This window comes from Sceloporus occidentalis, unplaced genomic scaffold, assembly GCF_023333645.1.
Source record: "Sceloporus occidentalis isolate IW3139 unplaced genomic scaffold, rSceOcc1.0.p SCAF_9, whole genome shotgun sequence".
In the NCBI taxonomy this organism is placed as follows: domain Eukaryota; kingdom Metazoa; phylum Chordata; class Lepidosauria; order Squamata; family Phrynosomatidae; genus Sceloporus; species Sceloporus occidentalis.
The window spans coordinates 30,564,413-30,586,815 of record NW_028316989.1 but is presented as its reverse complement, the minus strand read 5'-3'; the positions used below and the strand labels follow the sequence as shown (position 1 = coordinate 30,586,815).

The 22,403-nt window shown below is 43.5% G+C and overlaps 1 protein-coding gene across 1 annotated transcript in view; it reads left to right on the top strand.

Annotated features, from left to right (window-relative positions):
- Positions 1-4,645: 4,645 nt before the first annotated feature.
- CSPG4 (chondroitin sulfate proteoglycan 4) overlaps positions 4,646-22,403 on the top strand; it is a 93,474-nt gene continuing 75,716 nt past the window's right edge. The window contains exon 1 of the mRNA XM_089538278.1: positions 4,646-4,736. Coding sequence (XP_089394404.1) covers positions 4,646-4,736 — 91 coding nt within the window. The remainder of the gene's footprint in view (positions 4,737-22,403) is intronic.

Sequence of the window (22,403 nt, the reverse complement as noted above, 5' to 3'; positions counted from 1 at the left end):
ATTGATTCAGTCAAGAAAGCCAAATCCCTGCTTTTGCAAGAATGGAATAGGAGTGTAATGTCTAGATCAAGGAAAGTAATAGCACCACTCTATTCTGCCTTGGTCAGACCGCACTTGCATACTGTGTCCAGTTCTGGGCACCACAATTCAAGAAGGTGTGGACAAGCTGGAGCGGGTCCAGAGGAGGACAACCAATACGGTATAAGGTCTGGAAACCATGCCCTAGGAGAAGCAGCTTAGGGAGCTGGGTAAGTTTAGCCTGGAGAAGAGAAGTTAAGGGGTGGCATGATAGCCATGTTTAAGTATTTGAAGGGATGTCTTCTTGAGGATGGAGCAAACTTGTTTTCTGCTGCTCCTGAGACTAGGACACGGAGCAATGGGTGCAAACTACAGGAAAAGAGATCCCGCCTAAATCTTAGGAGGAGCTTCCTGATGGTAAGAGCCATTCAATAGTGGGATATTCTGCCTCAAAATGTGATGGACCTTCCTCCTTTGGAGGTTTTTAAACAAAGGCTGGATGGCCATCAGTCAGGAGTGTATTTCTGCTTGGCAGAATGGGTTGGACTGGATGGCCTTTGTGGTCTCTTCCAACTCTAGGAATCTATATTTCTGTGGAAATCCAGCGTGATGTACTAGTTTGAGTGCTGGACTATGGCTGAAGACCAGGATTTGATTCCCAGCTTGGCCATGAAATCCATTGAGTGACTTTGGGCAAGTCAGCCTCAGATGAAGGCAATGGCAAACCTCCTCTGAACAATCCTTGCCAAAAAAGACCTGCGGTAGGGCCACCATAAGTCAGAAATGACTTGAAGGGACACAACAACAACATGATTGTATGATTCTATGAATAAGATAAGTTGTTCATAAGGGTTCTTGGAGGCCTCTCGTTCATAAGGTTACCATAAGCTGAGGTCAGCTTGATGGCAAATAATGACAACAACGCCAAAGATGCCAAGAGGATTCCAGGTAGAACTCTTCTAGAACATGGCCACATAGCCTGAAAAACCCACAAAATTCTATGGATGCCGGTCATGAGAACCTTCAACTTCACAATCTCAGGTAGTGTTTGATGTTCCACCATGGAATAATGAGACCAGACACACAGATTGGATTGATAATGGGCCACTTTTATTGACCTAATTAAATATTTGCAAATCCTGGAAGACCACAAAGGGGGGAGTAACCTGGTTGGGGATCAGCTGGGGCCAGGTGTCATTATCTGACAACCTCCCCAGCCTTCCCTTGGGCGAAAACACCTGCCCCCTGTAGAGAAGTCCATTTGACTGGACTACTCCCCAGACTGGACCTCTGGTGGAAGGCAGACCCAGGCTTCTCAAGCTGCAGAGAGGGGGCATGGAGGATCGGGGCTCTCCTTAAGTTGGTTATAGCCCCGCCCCCATAAAACGTCATGGTGCGAAGCACCACCCACAGGGGACCCAGGCCTCATTCCATTGGTCCATCAAATTGGGGTCCCTCCCTGCCATTGCTGTGCAGGGCTGGCGTTTGGGACCCTCTTCTAGAAATCTGGTCCACTTGATACTGGCAAAACCACTGCCAGGCCTAGTAGACAATCTTGAGGCTAGATAGATGAGTGACTCATCACAAGACAGCTTCACATGCCATCATGCCACTGGTTGCCCTTATCTACCCTGTGCAATTTCGATAATAAACCTTGTGTGTCCTTCAAAGCTATCAAGATAAGAAAGATGAGATACATGTCCGGAGGAGTGGACAAAGCCAGCGACTGATACCCAACTGTGCGCATCGTAATTATATCCAAACATTTATTGCCTTTCTTAACAAGAAGAAGGAGAAGGAGGCAATATCAAAAAGCGACAGACTCCCAGAGCTGCAGAGCTATCTTCCAGAGAGCTATAAATAAGAAAAAGATGGAACAGAGAATATTTTGTGAAATTGAATCTGTCCAAATCAGCAAGTCTCGACAAAATGATATCCCATCCCTGAGTCTTAATAGAATTAGGTAATGAATTTACGAAACCCAAAGAGACGGGCTCGTAAAAGTCTCAGAAAAAAGCTAGGCACATACCAGATTTATTTAATGTCTTTATTAATGATCTGGAAGCTAAGAATAAACAACACATTAATTAAATATCCCTGTTCAATTGTGGGGGGAGGGGGGGCTTTCAGCCTCCAATGAAAGAAAGAGTGAAAAAGAGAGATTGAGAGAGAAGAGCTGGCACTGAGGATAGAATTCCCTCCAAAGGGGAAGTAATGCAAACAAGAAGCCCTGGAAAACTGTCTCCTCAAAGGGGCCGGCTGCCTCACGTGAGCGATGGGTATTCGATAAGAAGGCCGCGCTTGTGGAAAGCTGAGGTTGGAGCAGGAAGCTTGTTAGCATGAGTTATAGAGGAGACCCAGCTGCATAAGCAACAGTTTTACAGTGCAACAGTGTGCCATACAGATGGAGGCATCCCTCCAAAGAAGCAGACATAACAGATTCTTTCTTGGAGGTGGTCTGGTCCCTGAAAGCTGTGTATACAAAAGTAGCCTGTGTGGAATGGAGGCATCCATGGACAAACCCGTCTAAAATGATGCCCCAATGGCTTTTGCAAAACTAAACTTTGGGCCAAACATCCCTGAATTTCCCAATTTGGCTCCCCAAACCTCCATTTGCAAAACTGTGTCTTCCTCCTTCTCGCTCCCTCTTTCCTGTCTTGACTACATTCACCCTCTCTCTTTAAAATACAAAATTAAGTTTTTCATTGCAAAATCCTGCCATGCACACCTTTCAGGATGGCATGTCCCAACATGCATTAGGCCACAGTAGCTTCTGCATCAGTGGCATGGTAAAACCACTCCTTGTTTTAGTTTGAACTTAAATTATGGTTGCTGCTGCTGCTGCTGCTGCTGCTGCTGCTGCTGCTGCTGCTTCTGCTGCTGTTGTTGGGTGCCTTAAGTCATTTCCAACTTAAGGCAAATCTATAATGGGGTTTTCTTGGCAAGTTTCTCTGGTGCCGCAACAAACTACATTTCCCAGAATTTCATAGCATCGAACCATGGCAGTTAAAGTGATGCTAAACTGGATTATTTCTGCAGTGTAGATGCAACAATAGTCCCTGTTCATCAAAAAGTCCCAAGTCTAGAAGACAGGAGAACCACAAAGAAGGCTTTGATGGAGAAGTCTTCATATCTGGAGGCTCGCAGTAGGCAGCAAGTCCATCGCTTATCCCTCAGATATCAGGCCCTATTAATCAGGATTTACATGCTCGGCAATGTATGTTTTAGCACATTGGTGGCATTAAAACAGAAGTAAGTGGGTATCTTGTACTGTGTGGGAAGAAAGTTCATACAGTTCTGCATCCCTTTTGCCCCTGCAATGGGGCCTAAATACCCTAAAGGCATCAAATGCTGTCTGATCTTGGAAAATGAGCAGGGTCAGACCTGACCAGTACTTGGATGGGAGATCTCCATCAAAGACCAGGTACTGTCGGCTATATTTCAGAGGAAGGAGCTGGCAAAACAACCTCTGAGTGTCCATTGCCTAAGCCAACCCTATGAAATTCATGGGGTCACCATAAACTGAGCATGACTTGAAGGCACAGACACCCATCCTAAAGGCACCAGATCCAGAATGATTTTGGAAGCTTAGTAGGGTCAGTTCTTGTTCATACATGGACAGAAGACCACCAAGGAATCCCAGGTGCCATTGGCTATGTTTCAGAGGAAAGAAACCCTATGAAACCCATGGAATCACTTTATGTCCAGGTGACATAAAGGCACACATGCAGAGACACAATTCAACCCTTTGACTTCACATGGTTGTGGCACCACTCCACCACGACCTGAGATTTGCCTCCCTGTTTGCAGATGCAGAGAAGCACTTCAGTTCCTTGAATGCTAATCCAACAGCCTGAGAACGGCCTACTCCAAGAGGGGATCATGTAATTTGTCCATATACCTCTATTAAATTATATCTGTCTATCCATTTATATATATATCTGTTTCACTGAGTTTGGGATAAAAAAATCTGGGCAGGAACATCCCCTGTAACTTGAAAAGGGAAACTTGAATATGTCCAGGTTATATCCCGGCCACTCTGTTATACAGCTCCAAGTCTTTCAGCTCAGCCAAATGAGAGCTTGGCAAAAGTTACTTTTGAAGACTACAGTTCCCAGTGACCAAGTTGGCAGGAAGATACTGGTAACTGTCGTCTCCAAACTACAATTTTTTCCAAGCGGTGAGCCAAATGCTGTCTCTCCTTAGCGGCAAGCCTCCTCCCTTGACAGGGTCCTCTCCAAATCATAGTCATACAGAACATACAGACTTGTAGCTCAAGGCCTGGCCAGAGCCCAAACAGTTATGACAGAGGCGGGAAAGAACAAGGCGATATTCAAAGTTCTGTTCAAAGGGGGAATGGGGTGGGCTGAGGGAGGCACCAGCCCTCCAAGAAAGGAGCTGACTTGTAATCTGAGAGGTTCTCTGTTTTAACCCAGCCCGATTTTGTGACTGGTGAGGAAATTCAGAATGTCCCTCCCTCAGCAGCAACTTTATTAAATATAGTAGTAGCTGAACACTCAGCTGGAAACAGTTGCTTGTCTGTTTAACTCCTGACTCCTTTCCTCGCTAATTCCTGGTGCCCCGAGGAATGGTGCAGTAGAACTGCTGGCCCATTCTGACCAAAACCATGGGGTCCAGGCTGATGGTGTCGGTCCTTCTACTTCTGTCCCAGCTCCTTCTAGAAACGCCATTGCTTCACGCAAACCCAGAGTCTGGAGGTAAGCCTTGGTGCCTGTATTTTATTCTTGTTTTTCGGTGGCTGATGCACATCTGGAAGGAAAGGGGGGGACCTGGAGCTTCTCCCAAGGAGAAGCATGAGTGCATATGAGTAACAGAGATGCAGCAAGTTGTATGAACCAACTGTTTCTAAAAGATACATACAGATGTGCTATTTGGAGAAAGACAGTTGTCCCAAAGACCATAGCTAGGAGACGCATGGACTCTGGAGTTAGCCATTGTTAGGAAAGGAGACCAGATGGGATGGTCATTGTGAAAGAGCTCAGATGTAGCTTCTAGAACATCCCTACGGATCCAGATTCAGTGGGAGATTATTAGAACAGAACATCTTATGACACATGCTTAAAATGTGGCTCTCTGAATGTGTGTGTGTGTGAGAGAGAGAGATGTCATTCCTATGTTTGGAGGTATGGCATTTAGGTGAATCAAGAGTTATCAGCCTAGGCAGATGTCCGTAACATCATCCAATCTTCTAATTTATGAGCTATGTTAGAGTATAAAGTAGACATTTAGGGGGGAAAGACATATTTTTTGTCAGTACAGACAGGTTAACTAAATGTGAAGCTATGAAGTCATCTTCACTTATAGTACTCATTCAGGTGTGGTATAGCTGAGCATACCTAGGTTTACTTAGGGATGTGTGTGTGTACCTTCAAGTTGCCTGTCAACTTATGGTGATCCCATGCATTTCATAGGGTTTTTTCAGGCAAGGAATACTCAAAGGTGGTTGAATATTTGACACACAGCATACAGTACCGGGTATTCATTGGTGGTCTCCCATCCAAGCACTAACCAGAACTGGTCCTGCTTAGCTTCCAAGATCAGATGGGATCGGGTGCCTCCAGGGTATTTAGACACTTATGCCTAAAAATACAAGAGAGAGTGGAAGAGTCTATCCTTAAGCCAAAACCTACCAATCAAGATACTGGACTGGTTCAGTGAAGCAATGTTTGAGATCTTCTTGAGATCTTCCTACAGAGGGCACAGTTGGAGAGCAGAATTCCTGACCCTCATTCCCTGATAAAGTTTCAGCTTGGAGCATACCTTTTGTGGAGGAAAAGCCATTGAAAATCTCCACAAGCATTCCTAAATGCAGAAAGTGCAATTTCTGAGTAGGGTTAGTCGGCTGGTTGATGTTGTTTTGGTCTTCAGGGATCTCCTTAAGCTGTGAGCTGATGTTTGAGTACATGTGGCTGTCTTGTACTCACGAGAAACTCTGACACTGGCTATTGTGGCACCAGGCAGGGAACCTAAGTTTTCCAGTGTGGATCTAGGACATCCTTTCTAAGAATGCCAGTGTTCAGGCTTAAAGGAGGATGCTCCTAGAGCTCATGGTTGGTAGAGGAAAGTCAAGAGGGTGGCCAAAACATTCTCAGAAATCAAACAAGGATCTGGATAGTATTTCCACAGAGTAACACTTTATCATGATTCTACCCATTTAATGACCATCTGTTCTTCCTGCCCTGATAAAGCAAGAGGAGTAACTCTCCAGCAATGTGTCCTTTTTGCAACTGGAATACATTAAGTACATTGGCCTGTTCACCTTGCATTGTACAACTCATGGCCAACAGTAGATAGATAGATAGATAGATAGATAGATAGATAGATAGATAGATAGATAGATAGATAGATAGACAGATATTTTTTGTACATATGTATATTCTGCACTTCTGGCAATGAAGTCTCTGATACTGATGGACTGAGTGGGTGCCTTGGCATGGAATGTTTGGCTTGTTGAGGAGCAAAGCATTTTGCCGTCTAAGTTGTTTAAGGGAAAGGGAAGTTGCCAGTTTAGCTAAAATAATCTCCCACTGGGAGGACTGGGGCGAAGGCACTGAGATAGAGAGAAGCAAAGAGGCAGGAGGAAATGTTGAATCGTGGACTGGGCAGGGACGTAGCCAAGGGGGGGGGGTCTTGGGGTCCGCCCCCCCTTCCATTAGAAAAATGAATGGTGCATGCTGCTGCGCCGCTGCATCCAAGCCCCATTATAATGGTGGCACTTAGTCTGGACCCCCCCCCCCCAACTTCCTAAAATCCTAGCTACGTCCCTGGACTGGGGGTGCATCTACATTACAGAAATAATACGATTTGACACCGCTTTAAATGCTGTAGGTCCGTCTTATGGAGTTCGGGGCTTTGTAGTTCTACAAGGTCTTTAGCCTTCTCTGCCAAAGAATGTTGGTGCCTCACAAAACCACAAATCCCAGGATTCTGGACGATGGAGCCATGGCTGTTAAAGTGGTGTCAAACTGCATTATTTCTACAGTGTAAATGCATCTTAAGAAAAGTAAAGTTGAAGGAAGTGTGCTGAGGAGTAAGAAGAGACAGAAATCTGAATCCATTTGGGGTTATTCAAGAAACTGCAGAATATTTAAGGTTGGGAGGCGCTGTAAAATATGAGAGATGATGGTAAATCTTGGAAAAGTGACTTTTTTGGACTACAGCTTTCAGAGTCCCCCATGGCCAAGAATTCTAGGAAACTGCTCTAGACATGGTGATTAAAGGGAGTGGTTGATAGACCTAGACCCTAGGTTCTAGAGTCAAAAATCCAATGTGTAATGGCTTCCTTTGTCACTATACAGTTGGTACCTGGTACTTCTCAATGGGCAGTGAGTATCCCAAAAATATGTACAGGTGAATCTCACATTGTGTTTTCAACTAAACACTCAATTCTTTGTTGAAAGCTCCTAGATTAACTATTCAATATGCATAATTTTGCATGATTCAGTCTATTTCCTGAATTACTCAGAGTGGGCACATTGGTTGCAAAATGCAAGAAGCTCCGTATCCACAATAAGCATCCTACATTCTTGTTATGAAGAACTTGCCATAGATGGTAAAGTGTTTCTCCTGTCCATGTCTTACCCTTGGCAAAGTGAGTTGGCTTGGTAGCAGAGGTGTGTCCCATATCAAGTTATAACATCATAAATTCCAGGAGAGTGGCTGCGCTATTCTGTCACAGCAAACCCACACGAGAAATGATGGAATGGCATCTTTGAAATAAACACTGCGGTCCTGCCACACTGAGAAACACGGTGGGACTTTCTTCTGGGTAAATGCACTATTGTTTATATACCAGCCATCCTGAAAGGAGCTCATGATGGTATGTGACGGCTGTCCCCAGTTTATCATCACAACAGCCCTGTCGGGTTGTCTAAGTTGAGAAAGAGTGGCTGGCTCAGGGTGACCCTTTGAGTTTCAGTGCTGAGTGAAGACTTGAACCTGGATCTCTTTCCATCAAGAAGTTCCTATTAATGTTTTTGTGGAATCTCTTTTCCTATAGCTTGAATGCATTGCTCTATGCTCTAGTCTCTGGAGCAGCAGAAAACAAGCTTATTCCATCCTCAATATGACATCCCTTCAAATATTTAAACAAGGTGATCATGCCACCTCTTAACCTTCTCTTCTCCAGGCTAAACATCCCCAGCTCCCTAAGCAGCTCCTGGTTTTAATGCTGGAAAAATGGGGAAATGCCAACCAATTTCCAGCGCACAGTGCCCATGTTTTCCCACAGGGCCATTTGCGAAACTTGGCATGGCTGGCATTTGGCAGTCCCATCATTTCTATTTCACTCTTCTCTGTCTTTTCTATTTCACCCTTAGCCCTCTTCCTCTGCCAGGGTAGTCATAAATCAGACAAGAAGGAGTCACACCCATCTTGAGTCTCTTTATGCGCAGGCTGGCATGTGGTTTGACGGTGTGGGTGGCGCTTTTCCTTGAAGCTAACTCAGAGCTTGGAAAAGTTACCGGGGGGTGGGGGTGGGCTAAATAGACCTGTTAGTCCCAACTAGACTGGTGCTAATTAATACAGTTTGACACTGCTTTAATTGTCATGGGTCCATTCTATGGAATTCTGGGATGTTGTGGCACTAGAGCTTCAAGAAAGGGAAATATCTCACAAAACAGGGACATAGCTAGGATTTTAGGAGGAGGGGTCCAGACTAAGTGCCACCATTATAATGGGGCTTGAGTGCGGCAGCACAGCAGCACACACCATTCATTTTTCTAATGGAAGGGGGGTCCGGACCCCAAGAACCCCTCCCCTTGGCTACGTCCCTGCACAAAACTACAAACCCCAGAATTCCACAGCATTGAGCCATGGGAGTTTAAAAGGGATCAAACTGCATTAATTCTGCAGTGTAGAGGCAACTTAAGACATGCTGAACCAATAAGTACTTTGCAAGCCAACACTTACATAAGTCCCATTGATTCAATGGGTCCACTATAGTTGGGACTAACAATTGGATTTAAGCTTTGAACTACACCATTGGTCATGCTGTCAGGGAGATAACTGGGAGTTGTAGTCAAAAAGGGAGCTTTTCCAACCGCCAATGAAGCTCTTGTTTTAACATCCCCCATGCTCCTGTTATACTTTGGGTGATACTTTTGTCATTTTTTTCTCCAAATGCACAGATGAAATATGTCTGCTTTAATCATGGCGACAACTCCTTTAAGTCAATTTTGGGTTTGTGGGGGGTGCGGAGAGTGTTGGAGATGTGTTTGGAGTTGGTTTATTAGTTTATTGCAAGTCTACATCTGAACCTCTCAAGCAATGAATGACATATTCACAATGATGCCACATTAGGTGCATATAAACTAAGTTATTTTGTAACTTGGTTTATTTTACCCTTCCTGTTACAACAGAGCTGTTTGCTGTTTGATTATATAGCTTATTTTTTGTGTGATTGATGGTTTGCTTTTATTTTGTATGACTTATTGATTATGCTGTGTGCTGATATCCATAAAGACGGTGAAGGTGGGTGGGTGGACGGATTGATGGATGGATGGGAGTGAAAGATGATGTGAGATTTCATCTTATCTCAAAACTTTTAGCTGCCATTTAGGACAGATCAGGTCAAGAATTCATCCACTGAGACCATAGTTTTGTGTGTCTTTCCAGTTCTACTACACATCGCAAGAAAAGTGATTTGATTAAGAATGGATGCATTATGAATTAATAGTTAGTAAGTGACCCCTATACTTAGTTTTATTGAGAGTTGAACAAACTAAGCTGATTTGCTGTTGCCGTTTTGTGCAGGCGCATGCTGGTGGATAAGCATTATAATTTCTCTCTGTGTGTAATTGTCATGGATCAACTCTGATGGCTTGAAGATTTTTGTCGTTGGCTAATTCGGTAATTGATGGCGATGCTATACATAGTATATGGCGGTATTTAAAATAATTGAATTACATTAAATAACAGTGGATTCAAATAGGTTTGTTTGCTCAGCAGTTTAATGAGGCTGATTAACACTAATTTATTTTCCTTTGAAAGATAATGGAGGACTAATAGATTCATTATAGTTGAGGGATCAGAAGATATTTAATTTTAAAAAGCTGCTTACATACTGTCGATTGGAAGACTATTAGATCTTTGATGTCAAAAATGCTTATTGTTTAATGTCTATATGATTATACACTGAGTTCCATTAGCTAATGTGAATTAATGGGATCATATTATGGAGTATTAATATTTACCTGTAATTCATATCTTGCCATTGCATGCTTTACGCTTCATTACTCAGGTAAGTCTTGCAAACCCATTCCAGCTCCATAGCATCGATTCAAATCCCCTTCCCACCCACAAAAAACCCTTCTATTAGTGTGTGTTTGTGTATGTCTTTAAGTTGCCTGGCTTATGGTGACTCCATGAATTTTATTAGGTTTTCTTAGGCAAGGAATATTCAGAGGTGGTTTTGCTAGTTCCTTCCTCTGAAATATATCTCATAGTACCTGGCCTTCATTAGTAGTCTCCCATCCCACTACGAGCCAAGGCTGACCCTACCTAGTTTCCAAGATCAAATGGGATCTTGTGCCTTTAGGACACTTTTTCAGCTGTGTGTGCCTTCAAGTTACCTGTTGACTTAGGGTGACCCCATGAATTTGACAGGGTTTTCTTAAGAAAGGAATACTCAAAGGTGGTTTCATCAGCACAGTCATATTTTTGTCTACTAATAAATAAAGGGCTCTACAGACCACTCCTAAGGGGTGGCGGGATGCCACCACTTTCCTGGCCAGATTGGGGCCATGGCAACCGCACTCCAAAGGCCACCAGAGCTGCAGTGGCAGAGTTGTCATCTGGACGCAGTGTTGGAGGTGCGCCATGATGCCACGTGCAATCTGGAGTGACGCGCGGCATCATGGCATCCTGGGGACGGAGTCAGGGCATGTGTCATCAGGATGCTGCGCCCTGACTCCACCCGCAGGCCAGCCTTTTGGGCCGGTCTGTATAGGGCCTCAGTCCCATTGAATTCTATTGGGCTAGATAAATTAATCCAGGACTACAGTCTTCCCCATTGGACTGAGTCCCATTTAATTCAAGAGCATTTTCATCTGTATAAGACTCTTTTGTTAAAGCAGGGATGGGAATTGTACAGCCCTCCAGTTGATGCAGAGCTAAAGATCCCCAAGTCTTAGAGGACTGATCCCTCTTCTCCAGTCCTTGGAGCAAGAAGGAAATATCTTCAGGACAAGAGCACTGCCCTGACCAGTGTGCATATGTGCCTTTGTGCATTCTCCTTAGCTAGACTTGGTTTGAATGTGATATACTGTTTGATGTTTACATGCCAAGCACCCATCTTTGTGTTCATTGCTGATGCGTGGACCATGCTGGAAATCACACACACAAAATACTCTCTCTCTAAACGTACACACACATACACACACAACACTGGGAAAACAATCCTGCAGCGTCTGCTCCATCGTCCACCTCATTATGATTTCCTCTCAAGTGCTTTTCAATATACTGCAAGAATTTCCACACTAAAAGCAAAATCAAAAGATACGCCCATCCATCAATGTCAGGCTTTGTGTGTTCAGTGCATTGCAAAAAAACAGTAGATAATGGAATGAGAAGGGGAAAGATGGAAGGAAATATTTGTGCTAGTCTTTTTCTTCCCCTTTGCATGAGAACGTAAGAAAGACAGTGCTGATTCAGACCAGGGTCTGGAAAACTGGCTTCTTAAGACGACAACTCCCAAAAAGAACCCATTGCCTGGTAAGTCTATGGTCCACACTGGCTGTGGACCTCTGGGAGTTATAGTCCAAAAAAATAACTTTCCCAAGCTCCTAGTCAGACCTAAGGCCTACATAGAAAGCATTCCTTCCCTGCGGTGGTCAACAAGATGCTTCTGAACGTCCAAAAGCAGTAAAGATGTGCCAAATGGCACACTTACAAAGACCACATTGATCCACATTACTTTAATTACCTGCATTGTTAAGTTCATTTAAACCAAGGGGGGCAAATGTAGGTGGGCTAAGAGGCCACATTAGCCCCCCACATGAGATCTTGGAGAGACAGATAAAAAAAAAACACTCTATTTTTGCCCTCAAATGTCCTTTAGGATATGGGAACATTTTGCCATGTTTTTAGGCTCCAATGGAACATTTTAGGCCTCAGTCACCTGTTGACTTACAGCAACCCTGTGATTTTTATATAATTTCTTACTGACCATGGCATGGACCTAAATGCTGCCTTGCTGTTACTCCTGACTAGAGAAGACCCATTAAACTAATCGGATTTACCTACATGTTGACTCACCATTCAGTTACTGACTCAGTGGGTTGGGAATAACCAACAGGATTCCAATTATGTTCCAATCATTCATTTTTTTTATTCAACCAAATGAACAAAAGTCCTGCACATTTCCACTTGAAATGGGGGAAAAACTATTGCACTGATGGACAGGAGGATGAGTAAGCCTTTCCATCGAATGGCAACCGTTGTTTGCACTTGACAGAAATTGAACCAGACTTAGCCGGTGCCCATTCTTCTGGCGTTGCTGCTAGCCCCATCCATCGATGTTTCATAATACAGTGCTCATTATTTCCAAAAAATACACTATCACCAGACAGTTTGATCCAGCGCAGCACATACCAAGGCCATTGTGTCAGTGTTATTCATTTCTTTTGGAGACAGATGGGGGCAATGTCCAACTACATTGAGGAGGTCAGTCTACCCGCACGTTGCAGTATACCCCATCAGCCAAGGGAATTGTATTTCAGGTGTGGCTTTTGCTTAAACCACAAGTTGGCAAAAGTTGAGAGGAAATGAGACGGGCACAGGAGAAAACAGTTTACTCACTGGAATGAGACGGACTACTCATGGGAGTGGTGACCATGACAAAGCAACTGTTAGTATGGTGTTGGTTTGGTTCTGGTACAGTCCCTGGAAAAGGATATGTACCTCTAACTATTTCCATGGGATCTTGGGCCCTAGTAAAGAGGGTGTGGTTGTGGTGTAGTGTAGTGGCCATGAAAACCTGCTTGGGCGACCTTAGGTAAGTCACAGACTCTCAGCTCCAGATAGCTTTGCCTTAAGGTCACCATAAGTCTTAACTCGGAGGCACACAACAACAACAACAACAATTGACCTTATCACACTAGTTCAGAAACGGGATTTAAAATAGATTTAAAGTAGAAAAACCCACAAATGTGGGAGCTTTATCACATGACATTTCAGCAAAACAGAAACAACGTGAAAATAAAGTGAACGTAAAAGGGATAAAAATTACACTTTTTTACTTTCAGAACTTTCAGAACTTGTGGGTTTTTTCTACTTTAAATCTACTTTAAGTCCTGTTTCTTAGTGGGATTCCTCTAGTGTGATAAGGTCCAGTGATTGTCGCACTGGTGCCAATGTTCTGGACAAGAATGCAGATGGAAACAATTCACTAACTTCATCAATGGCATTAAGCAGCACGCCTATAATGTCTATGTGGGTCAGTGTGACGTAGGGGTTTGAGTGCTGGACTCCGACTCTGGAGACCAGGGTTCAATTCCCAGCTTGTCCATGAAACCCACTGGGTGATATTTGGAAGCTCACATGTCTCAGCCCTAAGGGAAGGCAATGGCAAACCTCCTCTGAAGAAAACTTGCCAAGAAAACCCTATGATAGCATCACCTTAGGATCTCCAGAAGTCAGAAACAACCTGAAGGCTCACAACGACTACTCTTTGCAACCATCATTGAGACTGAACTTGTCACCTCATCAACCCAAGTTATGCATTTCAAACCCAATTCACACTCATCTACTCCCAACCATCCAAATATATGTCTATCCACAGAGGCTTTGCTTGATATGTCTGATGAAACGGATAACAAAAACTAGAAATTTATTGTTCTCTCAAAGGTGCTACAGGGTTCCCTTGTTATCTAGCACAGTCATGTCTTTGAATAGCACTCTTTTAGTCCGATGTTTTGCTTTGATGGAGCAGAGATTGGTGGATAGATATGGCAATTCTTGGTGCAATCAACACAAATCTTGGGAGAATCATAGAATCGTAGAGTTGGAAGAGACCACGAGGACCATCCAGTCTAACCCCATTCTGCCATGCAGGAAATCTCAGTCAAAGCATCCCTGACAGATGGGCATCCAGCCTCTGTTTAAAGACCTCCAAGGAAGGAGACTCCACTACACTCCGAGGGAATATGTTCCACTGCCGAACAGCCCTTACTGTCAGGAAATTCTTCCTAATGTTGAGTTGGAATCTCTTTTCCTGCAGCTTGCATCCATTGCTCCGGGTCCTAGTCTCTGGAGCAGCAGAAAACAAGCTTGCTCCCTCCTCAATATGACATCCCTTCAAATATTTAAACAGGGCTATCATATCACCTCTTAACCTTCTTTTCTCCAGGCTAAACATCCCCAGCTTCCTAAGTCGTTTCTCATAGGACATGGTTTCCAGACCCTTCACCATTTTAGTTGAAGCAAGGAAAGAGCTTGTGTCTCATCCAGCAGTAAAGAGAACCAGCTCATAATGTGGGAAAGTGCCTTAAAGGAAGAAGGCCAACCTTAAACACAGCTTCTGTTATTCAGAGTAGGAAGGCGAAACGCTTGTTTAGATTAGCAGGCAGCTTTGACACTCAATTTTGGCATGGTGACAAAATGGACAAAATGGCATTCACACACTGTGCATATACACACTTTCACACACACATACACCTTTGCCTCTGTATCTGTGCAGCTGTTTATAATGAAGCAATGTCTGCATTCTTCCAGCTCTGCATTTGCGTCAAAGCTCCCTTCACAGGACGTTTCTTGTGAGGTTCGTTATTAAATGCTATTCAAAACAGAGGACAACTCAAGAAGTTGGAAGTAATTTTTACACTCTTTGGGAGATCCGGAGGGTGACATGAACTGGCAGTTTACTGACGTCCAGAGGTATATATTAAATTAATCTTAGAAATCAACTTTTAAAAAGCTTGAATTTTTTAAAAGGTTAGCTTACAGGGGACTGGTGGAGCAAAGGCAGAGAGACCTATGTCTCCTTGGCAGCCCATTATGTATTTGTGATGGGAATATAAAGAGATACGCTTTCTCTGGCAGTCCACTTGGTCTCTATGCTTGATGTAGAAGAGGGATAAGGCATCCTATTCTTCCTGATTTAGCCAACTCATCCAGCTGTATATAAAATTCAGACATGGCCATGTTAGTCTGGATCAGTATACACAGGGATCTTGTAGCACCTTTGAGAATGAAAGAAAGAAGTTGGTAGCATAAGCTTCCGTACGCTTAAGTCTGATGCATCTGATGAAGTAGCCTTGAAAACTTATTCTACCAACCTCTTTCTCTCAGTTTCTCTCACCTGTATATAATTCCCTATTGCGGATAGTTGCCAAGCACATGCTTAAATGTGAGGCTGAATTCAATCCAGCTGCCTTGTTTAAGGATAGCCAGTGCCCAGATGAGTGCACCTATAGTCTGGGAAAACAGCCAGAGGGGATGCCAAGTCAATTCAGGATCATATATGGAAAGTGAGCAATAGACATGATCAGTGTGGTCCAGGGTCGAAGTATGAGATGAAATCCAAGAGTAACTGAAGTCCAATGCCAGTCGCTACAGAGATAACCAAATAATTCAAAGGCCAGGCTGAAGACCAAGAAGCAATAGAGCCAGGACCATCAAACAATGCCACACTGAGATTTCAGAGCAGTTGTTTGCAAGCAAGGAATAGCCTTGTCTGTGATCATTCTTAGCTCGCAAGCTATAAATCAGCACTATTGGCCTAATTACTTCAGTGTGTTCCTTTTAAGGCCAGTCAATTCTTTTCCTACTGTACACATTTCAGTCAGAGGAATGGAATGACTCAGTATCTGGCTCTTGGTCTTCAAGAGTGAGGAAGAATGGTCCAGGTTCTGCTTCTTCTTTTCTTGTCTCTACCCTTCCTCATCCTTGTCTGAGGTAGAGTATGGCACCAACCTTTCTTCCATGATCCTATGGGAAGAGGCAGGATATAAATACATTTTTATTATTATTTTTATTATTATGAAACTCAAGATTATCGTAGAATCGTAGAGCTGGAAGAAGCCATAAGGGGCCATCCAATCCAACCCTATTCTGCCATGCAGGAATATATTGTTGTTGCTGTTGTTGTTGTTTCTATTCCACCTTTTTCCCAGATTGGGACTCAAAGCAACTTACAACAACATTGTTAAAACAACATTGTTAAAAATCCACAAAATGCAAAAGTTAAAAAACAACTGATGATGATGATGATGATGATGATGATGATGATGATGATGATCTTTATTTATAACACCTGTTCCAGCAAAGGGCGGAACATCAAACTTATATAATCAAAAATGGATGACAATAACCCCACACTATAAAATGCTAAAATACTAAATAAAGGCCTGGTACATACCGCCAATAAGCGGCGTATCACTGCCGGTTCTAGGTTTAGGGACAGCGCGGCAACCAACAGTCCCTAACCCTAGTACATGTGGGTGGCGTAACAATGGCGGTGCCCCATGTACACTGTTACATTGTTACAGGAATGCCGCGCAGCATCCACATCACCGCACATTGCTTATGTAACAATTGTGCCTGTTTTTCTCACTTACATAATAAGTAAGTGTCATCAAATACCTGTCGGATTAAAAAAGACTTTGCATCTCTGCAATAAGAAAATAGGGAAGGTGCCAGTCTAGCCTCTCTGGGAACTGAATTCGAGAGCCTGGGGGCAGCCACTGAAATGGCCTTGTCTCTCTTGTGTTCCCAACAGATGTACCTATGAAGGTGGCAGTTCTTTCTGTAAGCAGGTGAAAACTCTTTTTATTATGAACTCTAAGGCTTTCATGGCTGAAATCCATAGTTTTTTGTGGGTTCTTCAGGCTCTGAAGATGCCAAGCACAGATATAGGTGAAACGTCAGGAATAAACTCTTCTAGAAGATGGTCCCATAGCCCGAAAAACCCACAAAAAACTCTTTTTATTATTATTTCAGCAAGCCTTTGAGGACAAAGTTTGGGTGGGACAGGCACCCATGCTGGGTTTTCAATTTGTGGCTTTTGTTGTGCTGTTGTGCTTTTTATTGCTTCTTTATTTAACTGGCTTAAAATGATAGTTTAATCACTTTTTAACTCTTGTATTTTGTGAATTTTAATTTAGTAACTATTGTAAGATGCCTTGGGTCTCAAACGGGGGGAAAGGTGGGATAGAAATACATTTTAAAAAAATAATAAATATTAATAATAATTTGCTCATCCAATTTTTACCACTTGGGTCACATACTGAATTATCCTGTCAGTGATCTTCCCATACAAGTGAGAGCTATTGTGCTTCTGTTTAAATGCTAAGCCATGATTTCTAAGTTTGCAGCTTTCCTTATAAATAGCCGAGGCTAATTTCATCCACAGTGCTGTCCTCCTTTGTCCTCTTTTTTTCCTGACCTATTCCTGCCCCTTCTTTTTTTGGTGATGCAAAAGGAACTTCCTTTAGGTCTGGCCTTCTGTCCCCAGCTACCCTTACAGAGCCTACAGAAATCCCAGGAGAAACGGCCCTTGCTCTTTTGCAAATGGAGTTGTCTCTGGAGGAATGAAACATCTCTTCATGTGAGCCACATGGAACACATGGAATCCTGCACTGAGGAGAATATTCACAATTTGGGATTTATTCTATGCAAAATTTGCATATGGTTGATTTGTCCAGAACACAGCATTTTCTGCACAGAAAACATGTCTGGTTGTTGTTGTTTTTCTGTGCAAAACGTCCCCACTTGAATTTTGTACAGATTAAGTCTCGAACTGAGAATAATCTTCCGAATTTGCATAGTATTTGAACACTAGCGAGAAGAGAAGGCAAGAATTCTTCATTGCTTCCTTCAAGGAAACAAAAATAAGAGAAGAACGGCATCTCTGTTGGAGTGAGCCTTCTCCTCCCTTAGGGCTGCCCCAGAGAAGTTAGAGCTCTTTCCTTCCAGTTCAGAAGGTGTGGAATATGATCTATTTTTTTTCTCGTGCATCAATTCATTTAGAATTGGAAACAGGATAGATAGAATGAGGAGGTGGGTAGAAGGAGTGGGTGGTGGAAAGCTAAAGAGAAGCAAGATGTTCTCCCAAAATGGAGGTTGACTCCTGGATGACTTCCTGTTGGAAAACTCCCTAGGTCTAAAGTCACATCAGCCTTTCCCAGATCTTGGCAGAGTAACTTTTATGGACCAACACTCCCAGGCTGGCGGCCATCCTATGTGGGGAATTCTGAAACTGGTAGCCCAAAAATGTAACTTCGTAGAGAGTAAGCTAGGGAAGAAGGGGCATTCATTTCAGTTATCCATTGGCCATGGTCCTTCATTTTCAACAATTGTGGAGCTCTATCATCACAGCTTTGTCTGATGATGTCATCTCCCAAAACTTTATCTTTTCAACCAGCTAGCATCCCAACTGAAGGTTTTTGGAGGCACTGCAGATTAGGGCCCTGCAAAAGACATCTGCAGTGTTCCTCCCTCATTGAGAAGAGGCAGCTGGAGAGATCTCTTGGGGTTCACCACAACTGCTTATCTCAGTGTGTCCCATGACCAGAAGAGTGTTGCATAGGTAATTTTCCAGCATCCTGATCTGTAACTACACTGTTGAATTAAAGCAGTCTGACACCTTTTTAACTGTCATGGCATCTTTGTTTGGAAGCCTAAGCTGCATTTCTAAACACTCAATGGGTATTTTGAGTTACTGCATTTGGGGACTAAAGGAAAATTTCTATGTTGTTGTTGTTGGACCTTATCGCACACACAAATTTAAACGTTATGGGGACTGGAGGAGGACGCTCGTGTGCGCGTGCGGCCGCCCAAAAACGGATTTTATCGCACACAATTCAGTCCTCCAAGAGGCCCCGTTCCGTCCCCCGGCGCGCACCCGTTCACGTCCAGTCCTGACAGGTGTGATTTTTGCCTGACGGATTACCTTCCGTCGGCAAAAAATGGAGCATCCTCCTCCAGTCCTCATAACGTTTAAATTTGTGTGCGTGATAAGGTCCGTTGTCATTTCCAATTTATGAAAACCCTATCATGGGGTTTTCGTGGCAAGATTTGTGCAGAGGGAGTTTGCCTTTGCCTTCCTCTGAGACTGAGAGACTATGACTTGCCCAAGGCCACCCACTGGTTTTCCATGACCAAGTGAGGATTTGACCCTTGTCTCCAGAGTTGTAGTCCAATACTCAAATCACTGCACCATGGCTCTCTAAATTTCAATATGAAGCAAATTTTATTTGGGGGCATTATTCTCATTTTGCTCCCCATCCCCCAGTAGCGATACCCCTGGATACATCCAATAGTCAACCTTTGTCAAAGATCTTATTGCAAGAATCCATCACAATTGCTTTTGACCCTTATAGTTTGGCAAAGGTCACACCTAGGCAGCTCCTCCTTGCAAACTAGACATTCTTCTTTTTAAAGGGCCCTATGGTCTTGTGAAGATTGCAGCATATTCTCATTGCAGAATTCTCCGCTCAGGAGAAAGAACTGGCCGAGGCTCAAAGTCAGGGTTGGGTTTTCTGTGCTACTTGGAAAGCTCATCATGATTTATTATGTCTTCTTGGGCTGCCTGCCCCCTCCATGCGCCACATGTTTTTCAGGCCACAGTTCTAAAGCAGCTGAGAAAGCCTCCAGCCGATGGGAAACGGTGAGGGAAAGAAAGTGTGTGAGAGAGGAGACGAAGCAGGGAAGAGCAACCAGATATCGTGGGAATCGGGCTGCAATATACTTATCTCACTCTTATTTTTAGCCACAGAAATGAATTAATAAGTGCATGTTCCTAACAAGGTTAAGATGGGCTTAATCCAAGGGCCAGATTTTTTTCATTCTTTTTTTTTTTTAATCTTTTCATGCTATCGTTTTTTTAACAAGAAAATCATCAGGAAATTCAACTTCATAGGCTGCAAAGCAAATAAAACACAGCGCCTGCCCAGTCTTTAAGCATCAGTGTTTTTGTCCACGCTGAACGAATTTTGTTTTTGAAAAAGGCCTAGCAAAGAGCAAAGTGCCTCTTAACAAGTTGCTGCTCTGTGCCTTCAAGCTGACTTTGACTTATGACAACTCTATTATAAGGTTTTCTTGGCAAGATTTATTCAGAGGAGGTTTGCCATTCCTCCAAGGCTCAGAGAGCATGACTTGTCGAAGGGCATCCAGTGGTTTTCCATAGCTGAGCAGGAATTCAACAGATCCTAATCCAACACTCAAATCAGATATCCTTGTCCAACACACTGGCTTTTCCTATAATAAGACATTTAGACCACTTTCTGGACTTTCCAGGGCAACTTAATTCAAGGGGTGCCACCATCAAGCCAGTTGTAACTCTTCCATCATGGTCATTGTTGCCGTGGCTAATTTGTAATCTGGCTACCAACCATCTGGCAGATGAGCATCTCTGTACTTAGCTAGACTGGTCCTCAAATGGTAGACATACAGATCACCAATGAAGCTACACTTAAAGCTTTATCATCTTAGCAGAACCTGCCAGAGCTTTTACTGAAAAGCTGGCATAATGTTTGAAAGGCTTAGGGTCACCTCCATGCCATGACGGCAATCACAGAGTTGATCTTGGAGTATTTTGGTGAGGCCAAGAGGAGCGTAGAAAGAGCCAGGAGATTAACCCTTCTACAAATGGGAAAGCCAGACATGTTGGCCAGGTAAAGAGAAGACTTTGGATGGCTGATCAGAAACTGTGTCCTGGCAGATATCTTTTCTTTATTGATCTGTTTGCATTTTTGTTTGTTCCTTGGGACTCTAACCCTCCTAGTCTATCCCTTCTTGGGCTCTTTATCCTGCAACTAGTTGCCAGGATCCTGTTATTGTTAACTGCCTTCAAGTTGACTCACAACCACCTACTGAGTGTGACACCTCCAAGCCCCACTGTCCTCAACCACTCTTTTCAGTTACTGCAGGCTCAGGACCATAGCCTCTTGGGTTGAATCTATCCATCTAGTATGTGGTCTTCCTCTCTTTCTACCACCCTCCACCTTGCTTAGTATTATTGTCTTTTCCAATGATGACAGCTTCAATTTGATCATCTTGGCTTCCAGTGAGAGTTCAGGTTTGATCTGTTTGATTTGATGGGTGCACTCTGGTTGTGATTAGCAATAGGAATCTAGGCAAAGTCTTTGTGAAGGAACACAATAATAAAGCACAATGCACAATAATAAAACAGATTTGAGGGGCCTTGGGCCCTAAGTGTCCCATGGGCTGCTATTTCCACATTCCTGCATTAAAACAATATTCTGGCTTGCATTGGTAGAACTTGTAATCCAACTCATCCAGAGGATGCCAGGTTAGGGAAAACAAGTCTAGACCATATTAAAACCTCTCACATCATGGGACAATCAAGTTGCACAATGTGGCAACATGATGTTGTGGAGGCATGTAGTGCCACATGATAGTTTTCTGGATCCTTGTGACCGTGGCATGAAGCACCACTGTGACATTGCCAAGCAGCTTTTAAAAAATAAAGGCTAGGGATTTGGAAAGATGTCCATGCGCTGGGCACGGGAACCCACATACAGTACAAGGCTCTGAAACTGCTCTGTTGAAACTCATCACAAGGCAGAGAAATAGCCAAGCAGAGGTTTGTAATGGGGATATTGAATCACAGAATTGGAAGGTACTGTGAGGATTATTTGGTCTGTTTCCAGGCAAAAGTCAAAGTGCTGGCTATGCCTTATGAATCCCTATATGGCTCAGTCCAGGCTCATTGAAGGACCATATATTCCCATAAGAGCCTGCCCAAACTCCAAAATCTTCATAGAAGGCACTTGTCTCTGCCTCACCATCTTCACAGACACATTTGGTGGGAAGATGGGCAAGGGACTTCTTTGCCAGGGAGCAGAAGTTTCTGGCAAGCCATTAGCACAAATTTGGAGCACTATGCATGGGTCACAGCTAAGATTGCCAGGTCAGGACAACCCTAGGCTATGAGATTTCAAGACCAAAATCTGAGACCTAGGGACAACCCCTTATAATCTCATAGGTACTGGGCCCTGTCAGTGATACAAGAGACGGCTCCTGGTGATGTCACTAAGCATGATAACCTAAGTATGAACTGCAATTGCACAAAGCATGCCTTTCAAATAAAAAGCACCCAGTCTCACAAATGGGGGAAATGCACTTTTGAAGGCAGTTCTCACACTCTGAGATTCCTGCCCCTGAGAACTGGAGAAGAGGATCTAGTCTCTAATACTTGGAGTCAGGTCCTGAGATCTGGGAAAGCTAAACATAGCAGGTCAGTGTACTATACCTTAACTTTGGCATAAAGCTTTGGCCTTCCATATCTTTTTGCTTGCTGTTCTTGTGTGCCTTCAAGTCATTTCCAACTTAGAGCAACTCCATGGTGAACTTATCATGGGGTTTTGTGGCAAGAAGGGGTTTGCCTTTGTCTTCTTCTGAGG